Source organism: Talaromyces proteolyticus, assembly GCF_021365285.1.
Source record: "Talaromyces proteolyticus strain PMI_201 chromosome Unknown BGW36scaffold_11, whole genome shotgun sequence".
NCBI lineage: Eukaryota > Fungi > Ascomycota > Eurotiomycetes > Eurotiales > Trichocomaceae > Talaromyces > Talaromyces proteolyticus.
In genome coordinates, this window is record NW_025764287.1 from 667,881 (window position 1) to 687,777 (window position 19,897).

Sequence of the window (19,897 nt, forward strand, 5' to 3'; positions counted from 1 at the left end):
CAATTGATGTATTGGTTGTCAATGTTGAATGCTCTACATTGCTTTAAAAGTTGTACATGCAGGCAGAAATGCTCCGCCAAGCCACCAGTCAGGGTCGTTCTACGTTTACATATGCAGACAGTACCGTGCAGCTGCAGCTAAAGTACTGCTATCTATTAAATCGAGAACCTATTTCTCTTCTAATAATGATAATGGTAGGTACTACATGTAGACGAAGCTGATCCATAATCAATAATCAACCGGAGCTCGGCTGCTAGCAAGAGCCTCGGCCCATCACAAGCCAGCGCAGCTCCAACCGTTAATCTAATCATTAATTCCAACCTCCATGTACGCATCTTATTTACGCATATTCAATATCTAATTCAATTTCTACACAACATCCGACGCAATCCAGCACACCATGGCAGAGCTCTTCGTCGTCCCCATCTCCACCGGCGGCCAATTCGTCGGCACCACCGCTTCACACGACCCCAAAGATAGCAACATCTATCTGCTCACATTCACCTCCGGCGCCGACAACCGACTAACGCCTGAATTCCTCGACGCGTTTCTGACCTCGCTGGATATTCTCGAGCATCGCTTCCCCAAGGGGGTCGTAATTACCACCAGCGGAATCCAGAAGTTTTTCAGCAATGGTCTAGATCTGGAAAAGGCGCTAACCACCGAGGGGTTCTTCGATAATCACCTGTACAAACTGTTCCGCAGGTTATTGACGTACGTTCCCCATCTGCGTGACAAGATTTGTGATTGTGATTGTGGCTGATTATGACAGATATCCCATGCCGACAGTTGCGTTGGTGAATGGCCACGCCTTTGCGGGCGGGTTCATGACGGCCATGTACCATGATTTCCGCGTGCAGAACCCGAGTAAAGGATTCGTCTGTCTGAACGAGATTGTGCTGGAAATCCCGCTGACGCCGCCTATGCGCACCGTGTTTCTGGACAAGATCAAGGACGGGCCTACAATCCGTTCTATCATCGTCGAGGGCAAGCGGTTTGCAGGGCAAGAAGCCCTCAGACTTGGAATAGTCGATGCCCTGGGCGGGTTGGAAGAGGCTGTTAAGTTTGTGCATGAACGGAAGTTGCTGGATATTGGAAAGTCTTCGGCATTCGTAGCGCTTAAGGAAGGGCTCTGGAAACGGACGTTGGATGCGATTGATAATAAGGAGGCGAATGATGCATTTGACAAAAGGAACCAGGATTGGAGGGAAAATTACGTGTCAGAGGCACAGAAACGGGTGCAGCTGTGGGAGTCAAAGAAGGGGGCGAAATTATGAAATATTTATTTGATAAAGTGTACTGCTTGTATCTATGTGTTTTAGACAATATATACCGTACAGAACCCAAGTCGTCGGAGCACATGAATCGTTTAGCAGCATACATATAAGAATGCCATGCATATTTTCCCTTCGAAAGGGACATGTCTCATCAGTGCTGTTTATGACGGTGTGCTGATTATACTGAAGTATAGGCTTTGGAGTATCCTACCTCTGGGTGCAAGCTGAATAGCGCATATACTGGTATCTCTATTCCTGTATGGTTAGAAAGTAATCGCTCACTAGTGTGGTCTTTATCAACCCTTTTTATCTTTCTTCGTAGACCGCGACTTCGCAGGGCTGTCGAGTTTATCGGTCAACGGCCTATATGGAGCAGCTATCATATGCTCCGGAGCTCGTTGATTTGGGTCTTGTCGCGGCTCCCCAGAAAGCGGTCTGTTCCGCTGCTCTTCATGCATCCGATCTAGAGGCTCCCCGACAATGTGATATTTGGCCCAGTTGATCGGCGGCATGCGCACGACGTTTTGCGGCGTCGGAATCTTTCCAAATTTTTCGTCCAACGATTTTGCGCTTGATGTATTCCGACCCTCTTCGTTTCCGCTACTATCACTCTCTTCTACTTCCTCCTCGGCTGGCAGACTTGTGTCTACCAAGAAATCCCTTTGGTCCTGTGGAGCCAATCGACCGGCAATCAGCTCCTGTGCAAACCCCTCGGGATCTGCCGCCGCCGCCGATTTCATTTGGTCCAGCGCTTTGATATCATTCAGAGCCCTCTGTTTCTGCACCTGCAGAATGGAGATCGCCGAGCGTAGAGCAATGACGTCTGGATTGTCACTTTCCGAAATGGGCACAGGTGACGGCTCAGGCCGGACGGGGACTCTGGCGAAGTTATCGTGCTGAACACCATCATAGACCCTATTGATCGGGTGCATGCCATTCTGATATGCGATTCCTGGATGCGTTTGCGAGAGCTCGGGGCCCGGAGGGATGATGGCTGCGCCATCGGGGATTGGGGTTAAGTGCGACAAGACAGGCGTGACAGGGGAATAAGGCGGCCGCTCCGGCGTACCTTGACGGTCTGGGACACGGCTCTCGTCATCGGGGTTGCCTGCTGCGGGTGCTATTGTATCCGACATGTCTGTTGGCCCATGCTGGTGAATGTTCGAAGGTAGAGAGTGAAAGAGAAGAGGGAAAGAGGTGAACGAGTCGCGGCGATGATCAATCTATGCCAAGACTGTATCGATAATGACCTTTGCGCTAACCATTTAAGGACTACCTCACACGCTAACCATTTAGGGTTGACGCCCGTGCTGTTTGCACTGTTTGTTGTACATGCACATTCTATCTTAGGGTTAATACTCGATCTTTCGATGGACAACTATAGACGGGGTTACGCTGGTAACCTAAATATATGCAATGAAGAGTATTTATTACACATTTGCATCTGCTATTTTCGGGTAATTACTAAAATTCATGCATGGAATTTTCATATTTATGTGGATTATAAAGGCTCGGCATTTTATAAGTTGAAATTGAAGCCTCAATCAATGTTGTCTATAATCCTGTTCCGATAAATCTCGTTTCCATTTTACTGCTAGCCTTAGACAAAATTCTTTCTTAGTCATACATTTAATCGAGCCTTTTCATACCAGTTGATGGTTGTATATACAACCCCTTGGGCTGGCCGGCGGCATCCGGGATACCGGAGTTCCGGTATACACCACTGCCGGAATAGCTTGTCAGTAATTACCAGTACTAGTATGTTGTACGCTGCGGCATTCGGTGTGCCGGAGCTCCATGGGATCAGAACCGTGCTGTATGGAGACCACTAAGATTGCATAGATTAAATTGAAATGGTGCAATATGCCGATATATTTGTAGACCGGGATTCCTTGAGGTTGGATCTGTTAACACTGAGTTTTTATATCAATTTGCGCCGAATTTTGGAGAGGATGGTGCCCCGTTGACACTTTCTATCGATTTAAGCAATATCTATTGCACCGATTTGGTACACATATCAAGAGTTAACTGTTCATACAAACGACTTCAGGATGGAACACCCTACCAATCGCAGGGAAAACAAGGAATCTTCCATCCATAATGCCAATCCTGTCCCAGGAGTTGAGTCAGATGTTGAGTCAGATGTGAAATCCTCCGACACTGCACGCGAAAAGCATGAACGCCAGCCTGAATTAACTGACGGTGTTGTGGGCTGGGATTCTGAAGACGACGCAGAAAACCCTCTGAACTGGAGCTCCCGTAAGAAATGGGTACACCTTTCTATTATGGCATTAATGACTTTCATGGTGTATGTCGTTCCTGTTATCGGGCCGATTTTGTTTTTAATGTACGGTATAACTGATCATTAGATAGACCACTGGCATCGTCTATGTTTGCACTTGGAGTGAGTGAAGTCATGACTGATTTTAACACTTCCAACAACTATCTGTCAGCACTGGTGGTGTCAATATACGTCTTGGGTTTTGCATTCGGGCCCCTCTTTTGGGCCCCCTTATCTGAAATATATGGAAGATGGATTTGCTACTCTGTCAGCAACATTCTATACATAATCTTCACAATCGCCTGCGCCGTCTCGACTAATATGTCAATGCTGATAGTTTTCCGGTTCCTGGCAGGGTGTTTCGGGTCTAGTGCTCTTGCAATCGGTGGTGGCACTGTTACTGACATGTTTCCGGTTCAGCATAGAGGCGTGGCGCTCTCGCTTTATACTCTTGGCCCAATATGTGGCCCGGCCATTGGACCAGTGATCGGAGGCTTTGTATCAGCTGCTAAGGGATGGAGGTGGATTTTCTGGGTCTTGAGCATTCTTGTAAGCCATGCATTTTTCCTCCTGTCTTGATAAAAGACAAGCTAAAGCCGGCTTTATCAAATCTTTTAGGGCGGAGCGGTCACTTTCCTTCAAGTATTTTACATGCGGGAAACCAGTGCTACGATAATATTGAGAAGAAAAGCCAAAAGACTGCGAAAAACCTCTGGGAATAGTGCAATAATTTCGAAAATTGACGCCGATAAACGCGCGTCAGGATCGCAGATCCTTCTTCAAGGACTGGTGCGGCCGCTGAAACTGATGCTGCTCTCGCCTATTAGTTTTCTTCTCTCAATCGCCACTGCCTTTATCTACGGATTACTCTATCTTCTCCTGACCACTCTTCCAATGGTGTTTGAAGAAGGGTATGGTTTCGGGGTCGGCATAACTGGGGTTACATATGTCGGACTAGGTATTGGCAACCTGATCGGGCTATTTGTTTTCAGTCTCACCAGTGACCGATACATTCGCGCGCGCATCGCAGAGGGGAAAATGACGCCAGAAGACCGCTTACCGTACATCTTGGTATCCTGCCCATTAATGGCCGCCGGCCTGTTTCTATATGGATGGACTGCTGAAGCGCGCACATTATGGATTGGCCCCGTTATCGGACTGACGCTTTTCGGCGTTGGAAACACGTTATTTATGAATGCCGTCATTGGATATTTGATCGACTCCTTCACTCAGTATGCAGCATCTGCGCTTGCGGCTAACACTGTGCTGCGTTCTGTCGGTGGAGCGTTGCTTCCTTTGGCGGGCGATAGCATGTATCAGTCCCTTCGCTTTGGGTGGGGCAATTCCGTTTTAGGATTCCTTGCGCTTGGTTTTACGCCTGCACTCATTGCGTTGTATAAGTATGGCGAGTCAATTCGCCTCAAATATCCCCTAAAACTGTAGAACTGCAGTTATAGGGCTGGAGCGATACAACAGAAAACACTAGACTATTCTCAGTGTTGATTTGTATATAATTTTAGAAAATCTCTATGGGCCACATGTAACTAATATATTGAATAGGATAGTTTTGAAATCCATTCACCTTAAATGTACGCTTACGGTTTGTGAATCTGAGGGGTTGTTTGTTTCATGAGCTGCATGTATCTCCGAAGCAGACAAGACTTGATATTCGAACAAACAAAAGACTGGCGATTGCTGTGATATTTTCTCCGTATATAATTCATACTTCACTGCCCTTAAAACATGGGACCTAAGAGTGTAGAAAACAAAGAATTCAGTAACAAATAAAGAAGGTATTTCTCCAAGACAGTTAAGGGAACTCCAATATTCAAAAAGAGAGGGAAATAAAGGACAAGGGAAGAAAAGAAAAGGAAGAAAAATAAAAGAAGGGAGACTATCATAGCCTAGAGGTTGATTACGGTTGTTAGGCCTGAATATAATAATAATAAAGAAAGAGAAAGAGATTAAAGTATGCCAAATGCCATGATAATGGCATCAATGGTATGATAAGCAATATAAGGCAACGCCATACTCAATCGACCATATGCAATTGCAAATTTATACATGTTATCCGCGTTCCTCTTCTGGGCAAGTATTGAACCAGCTTCACCGAACAGTCTGTCTGACTCGACATCGAAACGATGACCCCACCCGGGATCTTTATTGTCAGCTAGCAGCTTGGTATGCCACAGACTGTAGATATCACGAGTCACTTGGACGAGATCGTCGCTGACCCCCAGTGGTTGCTTCTTGTTCAATTGTTCTGACCCGTCCTCGATCATGTCATAGTAGATGTCATAGAATTTCGTGGTGGGAGAAGTTGGCAAATCTTCCTGCTTTACAGATCGAAGGAGTGCGCAAATGAGAGGCTCCTTAAGTCCAGCTTCGGTCACTTGCTCTTTTGCCATGCGAAAGATTTCCCACGTCCAGTCCCAGAAGTCATCCGCGTATTTGTTGATATACATCTCCATGATCTCAAAGATCCGACGATGACGCGCTCGACAGAAACTATATGGAGGGGAAGTCGCCGCGATCCGCCCGTCTTCGCGATTATAGAATCGAGCTCGTTGGTGTCCACGGAAGATCTCGCACAGTTGCCCAGACAGGACGGTCGACATGGCTTTCATTGCTTGGCTGATTGAGAGACCTTCTGGATACAACAGGCGGATCGTATTCCGGGTCTCACCTGTTCGAATATCGGTATGTAGATCCATGACATCGTTTGGTATAGCAGACCCAATCAGTGAATCCATCCCAGCGTCGTCCAGCCATGCAGCCCCATCGCTGCACATGTACGCAGAACCGATAGTGTCCAAGGCGCGCATGGCAAGGACCAGCTCATGATTAACCTGATGATTGATAGCGGCGTTCCGAGGTGTCTTCAATGGACGTAGATTCTCACAGCCATTCATTGCAGCAAGATAGGCATGGGCGATGCGCCAGAAAGAACGGTCCTGGCCGCTCTCGATATCATCCAAATTGGACACGGAAGATCGCGCCAATTTCTCGAAAGCGGCTATTCGATCACTGTAAATATTTTTTCCTTTTGCCCAGTCAATTCCAGTCAATGCAGAGTAGACGTAGTCTGCCTGAGCCGGATCACGCTCAAAGGTAAACGCCTGACACATCATCAAATATACAGGAAACATGGCAATGATTGGGGGATCACATTCCAGCCCAGTCAGCAATCGACCCCAAGATGAAAAATGATCGTCAGCACCGGCGCGTGAAGAATGAAATTCTTGCTGTAATTCTACTGGATCTTCGGTGGCGTCTGCTGCCAATAGAATTTCGGATCCGACTTCAAGCGCGACTTGATATGTGAATTCAACCAAATCAAGATCATGTAGACCTGAGCTACAAATCCTCTCCTTGTCAACCATGACATGAAATTTAGCTGAGAATGGCTCTATGAATGTCATGACTTGATTATCAGGCTGATACCCGTGCATAGTTTCGAGAACCCAGGAAGATAGGTCCGATGTCAGTGGATAGTGACCGCCAGTATGCCGGCTGATTGCTTCGTCGTCCACTTTCAGTGGAGGCCGCTGTTTATGCTCTTTCACAAACCAAATTCTATCACCGTGAGCATCGTTACTAGATTTGGAATTGGTAGCTCTTTCATCCCCGTCGTCATTATCAATGTTGCAATTCTTGCATTTATGGCGGATATCGTCAAGCTTATTGGCTTTGAAAGCTGCCATGGCATCTCCGGTATATCTCAACTTGCGAGTATTAATTGCATTGTAGGCTGTTGAAACCATTTTGAATTCTATTTCTTGTGCACGGAGCTAACTGTAAAGACGGTCAGATTAGAGATGGAAATTAAAGTAAAAGATGGAAGATGAAATTCGCGAAGTAAGGATGACGTTGAGTGATCTAAGGCAAAGAGTACGCGCCGTAAAGTCTGCGCCTTTGAAACATTGGTTCGGCTTTTAATGTGCTATAGCAAGCTAGCTGGACCAACGTTATCTCAAGGATCAGCCAGTTTTTAACAGCTGAAGTTGTCTACAAATCACATTTTAATAGGTCCCAACAGGAAAACTGACGCGAATTACATGTAATTATGTTACAAAATACCGACACCCGGTGTAGTGTTCGCTTCCTATGACTGTCATGGAACCGGTCCCAACATAAAGCTTTGGGAGTGACAGGCTGCATTAGCTTATTTACAGATGGACCACAATTTCTAGGTTCAATATTTCCCGAAGGCCTCTCACATATGCTTCAGGTGCATACATGTACCATACTAGGCAGAAAAAGGACAAGAGCAGTAGCATAGCCCGAGACACGCGGATTTTGTGAGCAACCACACTTCACACCAAAGGGGGGTGGGTAACACCGACATCATCGTTTATTTCGGAGATATCCCCATTCCAAGAAATATTACGCTGCACGCTTACTAGTAATAGGATCAGAGTCCGTGTATGTTCCCGATTCGTTATTATAACGTTTGTAGTGGCGTTTAGTTCCATGTTGCTGGTATTGTCTACCATCGCCAGCAAGGAGATGGGGCCAGAAAGAAAGAAACAGACCCAGACGCCTGGTTTAGTAGGCACGGTGCTTGGTATGTAACAATATGTACGAACTAGGCTTCGGTATATCCATCAATTCAACGTATAAGAATTCAGATATGTGTTATATCATAAGACACAGGTCATGGGAGCTTCCTTTAAATCAGCGTCATCGTCATTATTATTGAATTAGGTATAACATTAATCTATTGATCTGTAGCCTACTTAAGAGGATAATTTAATGGGCACTTAGCAGCACTCTAGAGCCTAGGCTCCCTAGATTCCTTGTCGTTCGCGTCTTCTAGATCCTGGAGTATCTGTATCCTCTAATGCTTTCCTCACCCTAGGCCACTCATCTGCTTAGAGCGTTTTGGGAGACTTATAGAGGGTTTACCAGCCATTCTCTTACCTTGCTTCCGAACGTAGGGGTGTCATCAACACGAGCGCATACGACCCAGCGCGCTTACCATCCCTACATTCCTTTTTTAAGGTTTCCATATCTGCCCTTGTAGTAGATAATAGAAAGAAAGTGAACTTGTTGAGAATATGCACAAGCATGTACAATTATATTACATACAAAAAGAAATAGATACATGGATATCATCACTCAACTCTCAATTCGGTGTAAACACGAATATTATTATCATCACCCCGTTGTGAACTTGGACGATTTACTATGTCTTGCTCGATGGCCCAAGTTTGGCCTCCGTTTGGATTGGAAGCCTTCGCAAGTGAAGTCGCGGTGACTTGCTCATTGTCCCAGCCCCAACCATGGATAGATCGTGTTGATATATCGGCGTCCTCGTACTCCTCGGTAATTCGTATTTCTCCTGCTTCCCCATTTCCCGTGCCTAGTAGTGCAGGCTCATGCGATAGATCTCTGTTATGCCTACGGGATGTATTGTTTCTATCAGAGGCAGAATTGCTGATCGATGAAAGGGGGTGTCCCTTGTCAGACGTGTTTGTAGGATTGATCATGAGGAGATTCCTTCCTCGCACGAGGTTGTTAACCAGAGGCCGTAACAATGGAGCACTGGCGACGATCAGAGCTGTCCCCCATTCGACCAATGACCAGATAAAAACCATCTTCCCCGTAGTGATGAAGGTTGCAAAGTTGACATTAAGAATCTCGACCATCCGGGCGACGGTGATACCGATGGTACTATCGAAAAGTCCCTTAGTCAGTACAATTTCTGGGTTAAGCGTGACGAAGCAACTCACAATAACCCGAGAGCAAATACGGAAATAATAGCTGCCTTTTTAGAATTGGACAACTGCCGCGCCAATACCATCGGAACAGGTAAAATAATAATCATTACATCTGTTGCAATATCCACGGCGCCGACCGCTGCGAATGCGGCATTCTGATTATCACAATGGCCCGCAGGATCCTTCAGGTTCCAATTGTAGTTGAGCGGGCGGCATTGCAGGAAGGCAATCAAGATAGTCATCACACTCCAGGAAATGCATAACGTGACAATCGTCCAGGAGATTCTGCGAAAGGCCACAGATGTCGTTCCAAAGATGTTCTTGAGTAGAAGGAGGAGGCTACATTTGATCGATCCCATCCCGACCGCATAGGAAATCTGGATGTAGTAAAGGCCCTGAATAAGAAGTTTTGATCAATTACAAGAATTGTCAAATGGGAACGAAGATCGCGTAGTTGCGAATTCGATCGCCTACCTTGAATAAAAACGAGATGCGCCATGGTTCTACATCTGTCACGGGATATCCAAGACGACCGATCGTCAGCACTGTATAAATTTAGGACGTTAGTCCGTATAAATATGGACGATAGATGAAAAAAGCCTCTGTATCATACCCAGGTATGTGGTGACCGCGTATGAATAGTAAAAGATCTATAAAGAAGAATTAATAATCCGTAAGTTCCCAATGGCGAAGGTATTCGGAACTGACAAGGGAGACAGAAATCAGGTAGTCTGAGACCTGTAAAGAGCGTCTTCGTTGAAGGACTACTGCCAAACGAAGCGCAGTAACCACGGTCGCAAGAAAGAGGAATACTGACATTGCCACGGCCACCTGAATAGCAGCCTCAGATAGGCCGGTCGGCATTTCCGCTTGCTGTGGCGGATCCTCTCTAATTGACAGCATATTGGGCTATTTGCGATCTAGACCGCTGGGATAGTGAGGACGAGCATCAAGTCTAGCATATCTCATACTGAAGACGATAAAGTATTAGAGTTTCCACCACTTGTGTTGCAGATCGTCTGCATTTTCTATTCGAGTAGTGAAGAAAAGTATATTAAGAGTTCCTTCAGAGTTCAGTATCTAAACTGCAACATATCCGAGCAAATGCATAATGTCATGATTGGCTGAACTGCCTTCGATTCGACTGGTGGCATGGGGCCCTTTGCGGTTGTGGGGAGGGTTCGTATGAGAATCTGGGTTCTGAAAGACCGGCTAATATTCAATTGGCCTAACAGGGGCCGTACGTAAATAACCTATGCCAAAGTATGATTTGGTGCAGGGTGATCTATTTCCTTACAAAACACTTAGTTGAGAAGGTAATAAACCCGAGATCGATTATTACGGTTAGGGCTACAGTGTCAACTGTCTCCACCACTCGGCCCGTGCTGATCCAAAACTTAATAAATTTCAAAGTACGCATTTCGTCTAGTTTTACCTATTATATTAATAAAAAGCGATATATTATTATATAAACTACCAAATATATCGGATTAAAAGTTTATTAAATTAATACTAGTCTCGGCATCCTCAAGTGCTACTTTATCAGTACATAATACTGCATACAGTGGTTGATACTAGCTGTAAACCGTGCATATAATCATACGTTCAGCTGCAAACCCATATATTGCCTGCAGAGAAAAACTAAGCTCAAAGCCAAATCACGAGAAATATTATAGGTGAGCTGAGCAACGCCAGGGAAAATCACGCTAAAATAAAAACTGTAACCGGTCCGTATTACTTGTCTATACGATACTCAGCCATGATTTGCACAGCTGATGATTTCGAGTCGACAACGTAGTATTGAAGACTGCCGGAATCGGAAGGTCAGGGAATAAGACACGGTGTACCAGCGAAAGGTGGGAAAATCCCTAAGAGACGAAGATAATTTTTCTCATGTTTCAATTGTCCGTCCTCATCAAATCATTTTCATTTACCGACCTATTTTTTGCTTTTCCCACTGTTGATGTCGTCAGGGAACTACCAAATACGTACTACGTAGTTAGTTGACCGTAAAGAAAAAGAAAGCTGCATATTTGCCTAGCCGTACTTAGAATATTCTTCCAACTTCCCGTCATCTAAAAAAACTGCCCTCTAGCTGTTTGGACCGGGATACTCTCCCTCTTTCTGATTTCGAGAGCTCGAAGTCAGATTTCGAACGACACAATAAACCATGGTGTTCCTTTATATAGGCGCCAGCTTCACTTCATGGACCGCAGTATTGCTCTGGTCGCTACTTACCCTATGTATTTCGATAGTGGGGCAGATCATATATCGCCTCACGCTTCATCCCTTGGCTGGATTTCCGGGGCCAAAGTTGACGGCGGCGACAAAATGGTACGAGGTTTATTTCGAGTTGGTGAAGAGGCCTCAAGGTCAATTTTCAAGAGAGATAGATCGCATGCACGATCGATATGGTATGTTTCGATTAATATCCATGACCTCATTATTTTCTTTTCTTTATAGATATTCGTTCTAAAGTTGAATCCTATTCTAGGCCCAATCGTACGCATCAACCCAGACGAGCTTCATGTACGCGACTCAGACTGGTATGACGTTTTTTATGCACCAAGTACAGTTCCTCGAGACAAATACCCGCCAGCAGCCAATATGGCGGGAACTGGCCTCGGAAGTACGTACCCCCAGAATGCTACGTTGAAATTTCTTCAAGATATATTTCTGTTAAGTTCAACTCATAATGTGACCGTCTATGGGAGAAAACAGCTTTTGGAACAGTGAGACATGAACTTCATCGACGAAGAAGGGCTGCCGATGCCCCGTTATTCTCGAAACGGTCCATCCAACAATCAGAAAGCCTGATAAAGGAACAACTACAGCGATTGACCGCCACATTTAAGAAGGCATCTGTTTCGGATGAGCCGCTGAATCTAGGGACTAGTATGCTAGCATTTTCGACGACTACGCTCGGCTTGTTCGCATTCAATTTTGATTTTAACTTTTTGGACGATGCCAAAGCAGCTGAGAACTGGCGGAAAACTATAGATTCGGTGACAGTCGTTACTATTGCTGCTAGGCAGTTCCCATGGCTGATTCCCTTGGCCATGATGACTCCTCGGGCTTTGGCTCGACCGGTGTTGCCTGACTTGTGCCGTCTCCTAGATGCTCACGTTGTAAGTATCTCAATAAAAAGAGGAATTTTAAGATTCTACATGAGTAACAGCATTGGATGAAAACAGAGAATCGGCGAACAGGTCTCTAACTATATGTTGACAAGGACGGAGCCAAAGGGAAAAGTCGTCCGCAAGGAACGGCCTCTAACTATCTTCCAGGCTATTGACGAGAGTTCACTCCCAGCACATGAGAAGAATGCACCGAGACTTACTCAAGAAGGGATCACACTGCTACTCGCTGGAGGGGAGACTGTTGCACGCTCTCTCATCCATATCATATTTCATTTGCTAGACAACCCTGACGTATACGCCAAAGTCAAAGCAGAGATAGATGATGCCACCCCAAAAGACCAACTAATACCCTCAACCAAGACATTAGAGAGTCTGCCATGGCTGGTAAGCTTTACCGACCGAGCCAAATTGCAACTCTTTTTACTAACTAGACCTCAAGACTGCTTCGGTACGCGAGAGTCTTCGGCTCTCTGCCGTCGTTTCTTCTAGGTTGCCTGAGATGGCGAGAACGAAGATACATTATGGGGAATGGGTAATACCAGCTAATGTAGGTGTTCTTTTCTGTTCTAAAATCATTCGTAGTAACGGCTAGCAGACCCCAGTCAGTTTGCACCCATCAAGTGTCCTCCATGACCCTTCTGTCTATCCCGAACCATCAAAATTCAAACCTGAGCGCTGGTTTGATGCATCAGATCGTGCCAACCGGTGTTTTGTGCCTTTCGGTAAAGGCGCACGTATGTGTTTGGGTATGGAGTAAGTAAAATATACCATATTATTATTACTTTCCTTGGTGTTGTATTGATAAACAGGGATTGGGAAAAAGAAAGCTAACAGAGTAACTATTACAGCTTTGCGTACACCCAAATTTTTATGACGATTGCGACTTTCCTTCGGACATTCGATCTTGAACTATACGAAACTTACCGCGCACGAGACATCGATCAAGAACGTGATTGTTTCGTCGGTATGCCTTCAGAGAACAGTCCAGGCGTAAGGGTGAAGGTGCATATGCGCCTAGGAAATTTGGACCCCATGTTGCATGACACATAAGCTTATTTACTGGACGTGGCGTCCTAACTATCTCACTATCTCACAGCATATATAATTATACACGAGTGGCGTGAGATAAGTCAGAACCCGGATAACCATCCATTGTTAGTTAGTTAAGTTACTAGTTAATTCGTCGAAGTACGAGGTAGTTGCTGGGATCACAGTAAATTTCTGTGTAACCAACTACGAGATTTCTGCAACCATCATTGGTTCATAGGCTTTTCCATATTTTTGAGTATTCCTGAAATTTACACGGGTGGGTGGGTGGCTCTCAGATAAACATGGTCCAGGAAAGGGTCCAGGAAGGATCATCTGTAGAACACAGTGTAGTTAAATGAGTGCCGGGATGAGTGAACAAGTCTCACACCTACTCCTCATGGCGAGGAGGAGACTCAATACGAGGATCAGGTTTTATCCGAGCTAAAGAGCATGTGATTACTCTCTAGTCATAGGATCTTGTCTTACAATCATAAGCAACCTACAATGAGGGAAACGAACGATCTGAAGCCTAGGCCTTCAATGGCGCAAATAAAAGCCATTGTCGTTAGATTACTCAGAATTCCAGGTAATTACTTTTGCACTAATAATGGGACGTCTTAAATCTACAAGGTAATAATTAACTCATAACGGCATCAATACACAACTAATGTAAGCAGGAAATACAATATATAGGAAATTGATTGGATACAAGAAACAGTGAACACAATGATCTCGGGTAAGGGTTGGATATACCAATCTAACACCCCATTTCCCCTCCCTGAACCCTGGGGTGACACTATTTGCCGGGTCTTTCTAGCCGGTAGATCCGGATAGGCTGGATCCGCAAGACTGCTGTCGAACTAATGCAGCTGCGGCGACTAATATAGAGGCCAATATGCACTACGGTGTATGTTTGGAACGAAGAGGATGATTAAGATACATGGTATCGTAACTCTAGTGGAGTCTGTGGTCGTGGACTTATCTCTAAACCGTAAATACGGCCATTTTCCGACCCTGGTCGAGGCTGGTATACGACTCCGCCTTTGCTGAGGATGACGCGCGTTATTAATATTCATTATTGTGAGGCATATTTTTTTATGTTTGGTAATCAAATTGACATCGGCTGGTCTTACTTACATGTAATGGTTTTCTTGTGCGAACAAAGAAACGTCTCTCACTGTCTGGCTTAATAAGTTCAAGATCCAAATCAGTCGCCCTCGCATCAACAGAGAAGTCATAAACTTGAAAGAAGAAGAAAAGCAAATAATTAATAACTCTGACAAGAGGGAGAGAGAAAATAGGAGGAATAGACAGCAAAATGACTTCAGACAGCTTCGACTTCATCATCATTGGCGGTGGCACAGCTGGATCAGCACTTGCGTCGCGGCTTCAAGAGGGGAACCCATCCCTCTCAATCTTGATAATCGAAGCTGGGCCAGATGTCAGTAGCCGTGCTGACGTACTTGACGGCACGCAATGGGGTCGCTTACTAGGAACGGATCTTGATTGGGGCTATTTGACAGAGCCACAGACTCATCTGAATGGTCGCGTTCTTCCGAACTTCGCTGGCAAGGCTCTTGGTGGGAGCTCGGCTATTAATGCAGGTATCTCTATCTTTCTCACCCAAAGCCCAGTGCCCTGCGGTGTTGGTTTTCTTCTACAAAGTAAATAGGTAAATGAGAGCTGATCGTATGTAAATAGGTGGCTGGACACGCGGCGAAAAAGAAAACTACGATAAATGGGCACAACTAGTCAACGATCCCAGATGGAGCTATGATGGATTACTGCCTTATTTCCAGAAAGTCGAAACATACTTTGATCCAAATGGAAACCCGGCTATTCATGGATTCAATGGGCCTATCAAGATGCAACCAGCGGTTGACCGACAGTATCCATTGCGTGAACAGGTCAAGAAGGCCTGGGCTGCTGTCGGAGTTTCATATAAGGAAGATATGAACGATGGCAGTCCCATTGGACTAGGGGAGTTAATCGAAAACCGAGTCGACGGGGCGCGCCAGATTGCGTCTTCCGTCTATGACCTGAAAAATGTTAAGATCTTAACTAAAACCTTGGTGAACAGAGTGCTTATCACAGATAAAGACGGCCACAAGACGGCTACTGCTGTAGAGTTAGCACCTGGGGATAACCACGGCGATGCAAGTTCACGAATCATTACTGCTCATCACGAAATAATTATCTCGGCAGGGACTTATCGTTCACCTCAGATCTTGATGCTTTCTGGTCTTGGCCCTAAAGACGAACTGCAGAACCATGGCATCGAAACCGTACTTGACCTGCCTGACGTCGGACGCCATTTCCAGGATCATTGCAGCGTAAATCAGTGGTGGAAGCTTAAAGAACCTGAAAAGGGGCTATCAGTCGGATCTCCTGGTTTCAGCAATCCTAGCTACTTCAAAGGGCTTCCCTTGGACTTTGTAGCAACTCAATCAGTACCAAAGGAGGGTCTTTTGAAAGCACTATCTGATGACAATGAAGCTAACCCGGAACTTCATGCGCTGGCAACACAGCACGGCCATCTCGAATTTTATATTATGTATCTAGCGCGTAATCCGGAAAATCCAGTGGTTGTTCCCGACGGCACCCATCTTACAACGTCTACCATCTGCATCTTACCAACTTCTAGAGGTTCTATTCGATTGAAAGATGCAAATCCTGAGAGTGCACCCTTGATAGATCCGAACTATCTAGCGACGGAAACAGATCGGTATGTCATCAGAGAGGGCCTGCGAAAGATACACAAAGTGCTTCGAGAGACAGAGGCTGGCCAGGAGATTGTTGCAAGTGAAGCTGTTGAGGATGGTGGTCGACAAGTTTCTTCAGACTCCAGTGATGAAGAACTCGACGATCTAATCCGCCGACGTCTAGGGTAAGTCTTCCATTTTCAAAATGCCGGAGTCGATATGAGACTATAGGCCATAAGCTAATTGAAAAACTTCTTAAAAGGACAATGTTCCATCCAGCAGGCAGTGTATCCATGGGTAAAGTCGTGGATAGCGAACTGCGTGTTAAAGGTGTAGACAAGCTCCGTGTTGTGGATGCCAGTGTTATGCCACTGCCAATTGCCGGTCATATTCAGAACTGCGTCTATGCTATCGCAGAACAAGCCGCAGATATTATTCTGGCGTCTTTGTGAAATTAGAATTTCTCCTGGACTGCAAGAAGAGGTGGTGTGCCAAACGTGTGTGCTGAGTGGCTTGTGAGTCCGAGCATTTGCTCTAGCTGTATAGGTATGTAGGAAATAGCCATCTTTGTTAGGTTGGCTTAACTCTCAATAAGACTGGGTGAAAATGGACTTATACTTAATGTGTTTGGAAAAGATCAATTTGTAATAATTCCACGTGGATTACTCCGCGAATGTTCATTTGGTTCGGAACAAGTCTTGTGATCATACGTTTAATTCGAAACGAGGGAAAGCTACTCGGACGAATAGTTAGTTTTTCTTTTCCTTTATTCCTACCCCTTACGGGGGGTTTGGTTGCTCGACTAATGGACGAGTAATTTGTAGCGAATTTACACTAGTGACTGTACATGTGTTACGCAGGGATCATGATTTGTTGAGAACTGTAACTAACACAAGTGGCGTGTTTGCTTCCTTTTCTCCAACCTTAAGATTTGCTACGAAAGATAGTAGAAATAATTCTCTTACTAAGAATGTGAATCCAGGTTATTATTGGCCGCGCATTTGTGCGAATTCACCAAAGCGTTGCTTTTCATATTTTTGTAACTTAACTTTATAATACAACCTTAAAGGTCATCTTGTGGTCAAGATCGGCCCAGTTAGCTTTGTTTTAACTTCTGCAACCCCCCTTTTAGCTGACAATTCGTAATCCTTCGAGAAGCCCTCGGTCTCGCGTGGCAACAACGTGGCTTGCAGGTCCGCCGGTAGTCTCATAATTTCTATTTATGCAATTATTCAATTAAAGTACATATGATTTATCGCGGCCCTTTGTCTTCTCGAGGTTTTAATAATTGCCAATACTTCTCGGGTTACCCCTTTTGGAAGTTAAACATGGAGGTCCTCAAACGTATAGTGTTCTTCTGGCTATTCGCCGGTTCAATCGTTGCCTCGCAGCTTTCATATCGGGAATCGATCACCGGAATCAACTTGTTAGGGTCCCATTTTGGGATTCCCACACTTAATGCCTCTTTTGATTATGTTGTCGTTGGTGGTGGTACTGCTGGTCTTACTATTGCGACTCGTCTTGCTCAAGCGGGGAAGTACAGTATCGCCGTTATCGAAGCTGGCACATTGCCTGAGCTTATTGACAGTAACTGTAGCACAATTCCTGCCAGCGCTGCAAATTTCCTAGGGGCCAACCCGAAAACTAATAATCCAATGATCGATTGGGGAATGCATACGCAAAATATTCCAGTCAGTCCTCTAGTTGTCTTCTATTTGTTCTTTTCTATTCCTCGGTTTGCAAACTTTGAATTAAAACATTTGCTTATTGGAAGACGCAACTACAGGGCTTTGGGAATCGCTCTATCCTATACAGCCAGGGCAAATCGTTAGGAGGGGGGAGTGTCCGAAACCTGATGTTTTACGTGAGATCATGCAAAGGCGCATATCAAAGATGGGCCGATGAAGTTGGGGATGACAGTTACACCTTCGCCTCTCTTCTTCCTTATTTCCAAAAGTCGGTTGCTTTCCACCCGCCCGACCAAATCACTCGACCAGCCAACTCAACACCGAAGTACAATGTTCACGCGTACAGTCCATCAGGTGGTCCACTACAAGTGACGTACCCTCGCTGGGCAAATGCTATGAGCTCTTGGTTCAAACTCGGTCTAAGCCAATTGGGAGTACCCGAGGTTGTGGACTTTGTGAGTGGAAATATTCTGGGCTATCAGTATACAGCGCAAACAATAGATCCCACAACCATGACGCGATCCAGTTCCGAGACCTCATTTCTACGGACAGCATTCGCTGAGACCACGTCCTTGTCTGTATATGTGCAGAGTCTCGCCAAGAGGATTCTGTTTGATTCCCAGAAACGGGCGACCGGTGTAGTTGTTGAATCGAATAATGTTCTCTATACCATTTCGGCCAACAAAGAGATCATCGTGTCTGCCGGCGCTGTAAGACAAACCCCCTGCTCTTGATATTTTCTTATAATAGTATGAACTGAGTTTAACTTCTCGGCAGCTTCGCTCTCCTCAACTCCTAATGGTATCTGGGGTCGGTCCGAAAGACACACTTCAGGGACTGAATATCCCAGTAGTATCCGACCGCCCAGGGGTAGGTCAGAACATGCAAGACCATCTCCTGGTTGGAACCTCATACCCTGTTGATGTGCTAACGCACGAATTAATCGGCTCAGACCCGGTGTTTGCTGAGGAGCAAGTCATCAACTACGTAACCAACCGCACAGGAATACTAACTAATGTCGGCGCCGATTTTTTGGCATACGAAAAACTACCCGACTCTCTACGAAAGACTCTAAGCAAGAAGACACTAGAATCGCTGAATAGCCTGCCTAGTGACTGGCCAGATATTGAACTCCTTTACTACGACTCCTATACAAGCAATCAACAAGACTATACCGCATCCGGGCCGTCCGGTTCGTATGCTGCCGCTGATGTGGGTGTTGTGGCACCGTTCAGTCGCGGGACTGTGAGTATCGCCAGTAATGATACTGCCGACATTCCCTTGATATACCCTAATTACTTGGAAGACGTCCGAGACCAGGAGGTCGTGCTGGCGGGATGGAAACGTGCTCACCAGATCTGGAATACTCCGGCGCTGAAGAAAATTACCACTGGCCCAGAGGCTTGGCCTGGCAGTAACTACACGACCGACGCTGAAATCCTCCACATCATTCAGGAAAATGCATTGACGCAGTACCATGCGTCATCAACAAATAAGATGGGTCGGTCGAATGATACCTTAGCCGTGATTGATCCGCAGTGTCAAGTCTACGGGGTAACGGGCTTGCGCGTGGTTGACAGCTCGTCTTTTCCATTTATTCCACCATCTCATATCCAGGCCACTGTTTGTATGGTTTTAAATTTTCTCTCTTTCTGACTATTGGCTTTTTCCACTTTCACTACTAACTAAACTGATTTGTTATAGATGCGCTCGCGGAAAAGATAGGTGCCAAGATCATTGAATCTTGGTAAAGACTCCAGACATAATCCAATCACCCTTCCCTTACTCGAACAGATATAGAAGGCAATATATCAATCGGGATCTAGGGAGATTGTATAGACCGGCAGTTTTCAAGGAAATCAATATTGTTAATAATCCTATAGTCGAATCGGTATATTAACGAATTACCAAACATCGGTACAAGAAGACAGTCTTTTTCCTGAACAGAGCAAAGTGCAGAGGAAATGTCAACATGCAAGTTACCTGTGTCACAAATGCCCTTATTTTTACGTTTTGTATCATATCCAGATATCTGTCCAAAGCCATATAGCCTCCTT

At 45.4% G+C, this 19,897-nt stretch overlaps 9 protein-coding genes across 9 annotated transcripts; 6 read left to right on the plus strand and 3 right to left on the minus strand.

The window, feature by feature from the left end:
- The first annotated feature begins 285 nt into the window (after positions 1-285).
- BGW36DRAFT_348093 (enoyl-CoA hydratase/isomerase family protein) lies at positions 286-1,302 on the plus strand. Its single transcript, XM_046213258.1, has 2 exons — positions 286-714; positions 773-1,302. Exons 1-2 carry the CDS (start codon positions 401-403, stop codon positions 1,275-1,277), a joined length of 819 nt encoding a protein of 272 aa, XP_046068029.1. The 5' UTR covers positions 286-400; the 3' UTR covers positions 1,278-1,302.
- BGW36DRAFT_386856 (uncharacterized protein) lies at positions 1,303-2,464 on the minus strand. The gene has a single exon (XM_046217049.1). It carries the CDS (start codon positions 2,411-2,413, stop codon positions 1,574-1,576), a length of 840 nt encoding a protein of 279 aa, XP_046068030.1. The 5' UTR covers positions 2,414-2,464; the 3' UTR covers positions 1,303-1,573.
- Positions 2,465-3,190: 726 nt separating this feature from the next.
- BGW36DRAFT_410554 (uncharacterized protein) lies at positions 3,191-3,646 on the plus strand (the record flags this gene model as incomplete). Its single annotated transcript, XM_046219144.1, has 1 exon — positions 3,191-3,646. The coding sequence occupies exon 1, from the start codon at positions 3,329-3,331 to the stop codon at positions 3,644-3,646; it is 318 nt and encodes a 105-aa protein (XP_046068031.1). The 5' UTR covers positions 3,191-3,328.
- BGW36DRAFT_410555 (major facilitator superfamily domain-containing protein) lies at positions 3,607-5,091 on the plus strand. Its single transcript, XM_046219145.1, has 2 exons — positions 3,607-4,107; positions 4,177-5,091. Exons 1-2 carry the CDS (start codon positions 3,667-3,669, stop codon positions 4,999-5,001), a joined length of 1,266 nt encoding a protein of 421 aa, XP_046068032.1. The 5' UTR covers positions 3,607-3,666; the 3' UTR covers positions 5,002-5,091.
- Positions 5,092-5,522: 431 nt separating this feature from the next.
- Positions 5,523-7,322, minus strand: BGW36DRAFT_363050 (uncharacterized protein; the record flags this gene model as incomplete). Its single annotated transcript, XM_046214432.1, has 1 exon — positions 5,523-7,322. The coding sequence occupies one exon, from the start codon at positions 7,320-7,322 to the stop codon at positions 5,523-5,525; it is 1,800 nt and encodes a 599-aa protein (XP_046068033.1).
- Positions 7,323-9,068: 1,746 nt separating this feature from the next.
- BGW36DRAFT_276883 (uncharacterized protein) lies at positions 9,069-9,931 on the minus strand (the record flags this gene model as incomplete). Its single annotated transcript, XM_046210195.1, has 4 exons — positions 9,069-9,234; positions 9,294-9,676; positions 9,756-9,826; positions 9,895-9,931. Coding segments are annotated over 4 exons (657 nt in total), but the record flags the coding sequence as incomplete, so codon positions are not given.
- Positions 9,932-11,451: 1,520 nt separating this feature from the next.
- On the plus strand, positions 11,452-13,471 carry BGW36DRAFT_304002 (cytochrome protein; the record flags this gene model as incomplete). Its single annotated transcript, XM_046211929.1, has 7 exons — positions 11,452-11,695; positions 11,776-11,910; positions 12,003-12,409; positions 12,476-12,805; positions 12,861-12,968; positions 13,017-13,174; positions 13,270-13,471. The coding sequence occupies 7 exons, from the start codon at positions 11,452-11,454 to the stop codon at positions 13,469-13,471; spliced, it is 1,584 nt and encodes a 527-aa protein (XP_046068035.1).
- Positions 13,472-14,481: 1,010 nt separating this feature from the next.
- Positions 14,482-16,920, plus strand: BGW36DRAFT_419424 (glucose dehydrogenase). The gene is made up of 3 exons (XM_046219458.1): positions 14,482-15,054; positions 15,152-16,337; positions 16,415-16,920. Exons 1-3 carry the CDS (start codon positions 14,769-14,771, stop codon positions 16,602-16,604), a joined length of 1,662 nt encoding a protein of 553 aa, XP_046068036.1. The 5' UTR covers positions 14,482-14,768; the 3' UTR covers positions 16,605-16,920.
- Positions 16,921-17,480: 560 nt separating this feature from the next.
- Positions 17,481-19,591, plus strand: BGW36DRAFT_431275 (putative GMC oxidoreductase; the record flags this gene model as incomplete). Its single annotated transcript, XM_046220963.1, has 4 exons — positions 17,481-17,843; positions 17,939-18,550; positions 18,618-19,467; positions 19,545-19,591. 4 exons carry the CDS (start codon positions 17,481-17,483, stop codon positions 19,589-19,591), a joined length of 1,872 nt encoding a protein of 623 aa, XP_046068037.1.
- Positions 19,592-19,897: the final 306 nt, after the last annotated feature.